This window comes from Laetiporus sulphureus (assembly GCF_001632365.1).
Source record: "Laetiporus sulphureus 93-53 unplaced genomic scaffold LAESUscaffold_86, whole genome shotgun sequence".
NCBI lineage: Eukaryota > Fungi > Basidiomycota > Agaricomycetes > Polyporales > Laetiporaceae > Laetiporus > Laetiporus sulphureus.
The window spans coordinates 1-2194 of record NW_024468595.1 but is presented as its reverse complement, the minus strand read 5'-3'; the positions used below and the strand labels follow the sequence as shown (position 1 = coordinate 2194).

Sequence of the window (2194 nt, the reverse complement as noted above, 5' to 3'; positions counted from 1 at the left end):
AAAGAGGAAGAGGAAAGCGGAAGGGAAAAGACCGATGACTTATCGTCTCGTTCACGAGTAACGGTGTTCATTCGTTATGACGTCATGAAGATGTTGTGTATACGGCAGGTATGGTACAGTACATCGCATGGCATATGGCTCTCTACAATACTGGTGTACGTACGTACTTGACTTGACAGGAAACCGGTGCCCACGAGCAGTGCCGACACTAACGAGTATCAGATACTACATGGCGTGCAAAACCCTGGAGTGCTTGTTTGCTACATGGCTCGATAGTCATCGAAGAGAGCGTAGAATCGCGCGGCAATGTATGCGGTGTACTCGGCCAGACCGGGACCGAAGTCATTATCGGAAGTAATGAATGTCACGAACGCGGCAGTTAGGAAGGCAACCATCATCGTCTGCGATCAAGATGTTGATAATGAGCCGTTCTCGTGTTCATGCTGGATTCCAAGGAGCTGGCAGCCATCAGTTGACACATATCAACATATGGTAAACCTAGATGATGACGCACTCGCGACCAGACTCTGATCTCTGATGGGCCATTGCCAGTGGAGGCGGTCACAATTACGCAGTCTTGCGCACCTTCGTGAGTCTGCAAGGAAAGACGCGTGAGCAAGGTATGGGAGTCACGCGATGTGACTTACCGAGACAGTTTGCACCAGAGTCGCGTCTGTCGCGAGAAGTTAAAGAGGTAGATCGGATATATTTGAGCGACGCGAACAGCCAGCGCGACAAATCTCGAATACAATTCGCTTACCACCGCTATGTTCAAGCATTTGCACCAAGCGTCCTGTACCAATGTCGTACAGCCGGGCAAACCCGTCGTCTCCACCTATCACAAGCTGGGTGCCCAGTACACAGACTTGCATTAGTTGATTGCGGGCTATCGGGTAGGAATAGGATCATATTCGTTCTAATGATGGGACCTTGTACTGATCGACGCCGCTGACGAGATTCGAAATGAACAGGTTCTGTCCGTCCGGTGACAAGACAGAGTGTCCACTGAAGAAAGGGTCAGCATCAATTTAAAGAGGTGAAAGCTGGGACTCACATCTGCGTGGGCAGCTGCTTTGCCCATTTCAATGACCAAGGATCTACACTGTAACACAGACTGATCGTGAAATAAGTCTGAACAAGTACAAGTTTAGGTGGCAGCGAGAACTTACATCTCGTGCGACTCGCAGTAGCATAACAGGATACTATCCCCGCTGTCGCAGAAATGGACCGATTGAAGCATATATCCTTCGTCAGGCACGTCCGTAGTCATACTTTCGAGACTGCCTGAGACCCGTTGTTAGAGAGCGAATGATCAAAAGACAATGGTCTCACCGCCTCCGTTAAGCTTCCAGATGGAAACGGTACCCCCTCCAGCACTGGCAATCCGACCATTATTGGTATCGAAATTGATATCTTGTACGAATCCTTTGTGGGCGGAGGTCACAGAGCACAAACTGAAGCGAGTCTAAGGATGAATGTGCGCGAGTCTAAGGATGAATGTGCGTGAGAAAGCGAGAAAGGGAGGTTGAGGAATGTGACATACACGGACATCTGCCCTCTGATAGACCTGTAGGGTACCATCGGCGCACCCACAGACGAATGCAAGGTTGTCCCCTTTTCCTAGGTCAATCCAGCGTACGCTGATGACCGGGCCATGAAATACGCAAGATATCTCTTCTAGCTTCTCGCCTGCCTTCATATCCCACGCAATGACACAGCCATCATCGGCTAGAAATACGACCAATGAGGCCCAGATATGAATACAAGTGCGAGGTGCTAACCTCCAGTCAACATCACGGTGCCATCATTGCTGATCGCGATAGCGTTAACCGGCAAGTCATGTGCAGAGAACGTCTTCTTCAGAATCATCTATGCATGAGCGACTGTTAGGACATGAGAACGCACGATGATAGATCATAAAATCGCCCACCTCACTCATTATGCCGCAATCGCCAGGTGGAACACGGGAACGAACTGAGAGGCGGAATTGAGGAGCTGAGGCGTCCACTTCGACTTTTATCAACCATGGGCGAATTTGCGAGCTCGATTAACAGCAAAGCGATTCTGGGCGGAACAGGAGACAGGCGGCATTGAGGCGGTGAAGGTGAGCCGCGGGGCTGTGTGTGAACAATTGGCGTCGACGATGCGATAATAGCGATCAGCCTACCTCACGAGCGTATGCGACGAGCGGAGA

The 2194-nt window shown here is 50.4% G+C and overlaps 1 protein-coding gene across 1 annotated transcript; it reads right to left on the bottom strand.

Moving 5' to 3' along the window:
- Nucleotides 1–260: 260 nt before the first annotated feature.
- LAESUDRAFT_764744 (WD40 repeat-like protein) lies at nucleotides 261–1939 on the bottom strand (the record flags this gene model as incomplete). Its single annotated transcript, XM_040913500.1, has 11 exons — nucleotides 261–401; nucleotides 515–595; nucleotides 648–673; nucleotides 761–845; nucleotides 930–1005; nucleotides 1055–1102; nucleotides 1170–1284; nucleotides 1333–1465; nucleotides 1544–1728; nucleotides 1782–1869; nucleotides 1931–1939. 11 exons carry the CDS (start codon nucleotides 1937–1939, stop codon nucleotides 261–263), a joined length of 987 nt encoding a protein of 328 aa, XP_040757995.1.
- Nucleotides 1940–2194: the final 255 nt, after the last annotated feature.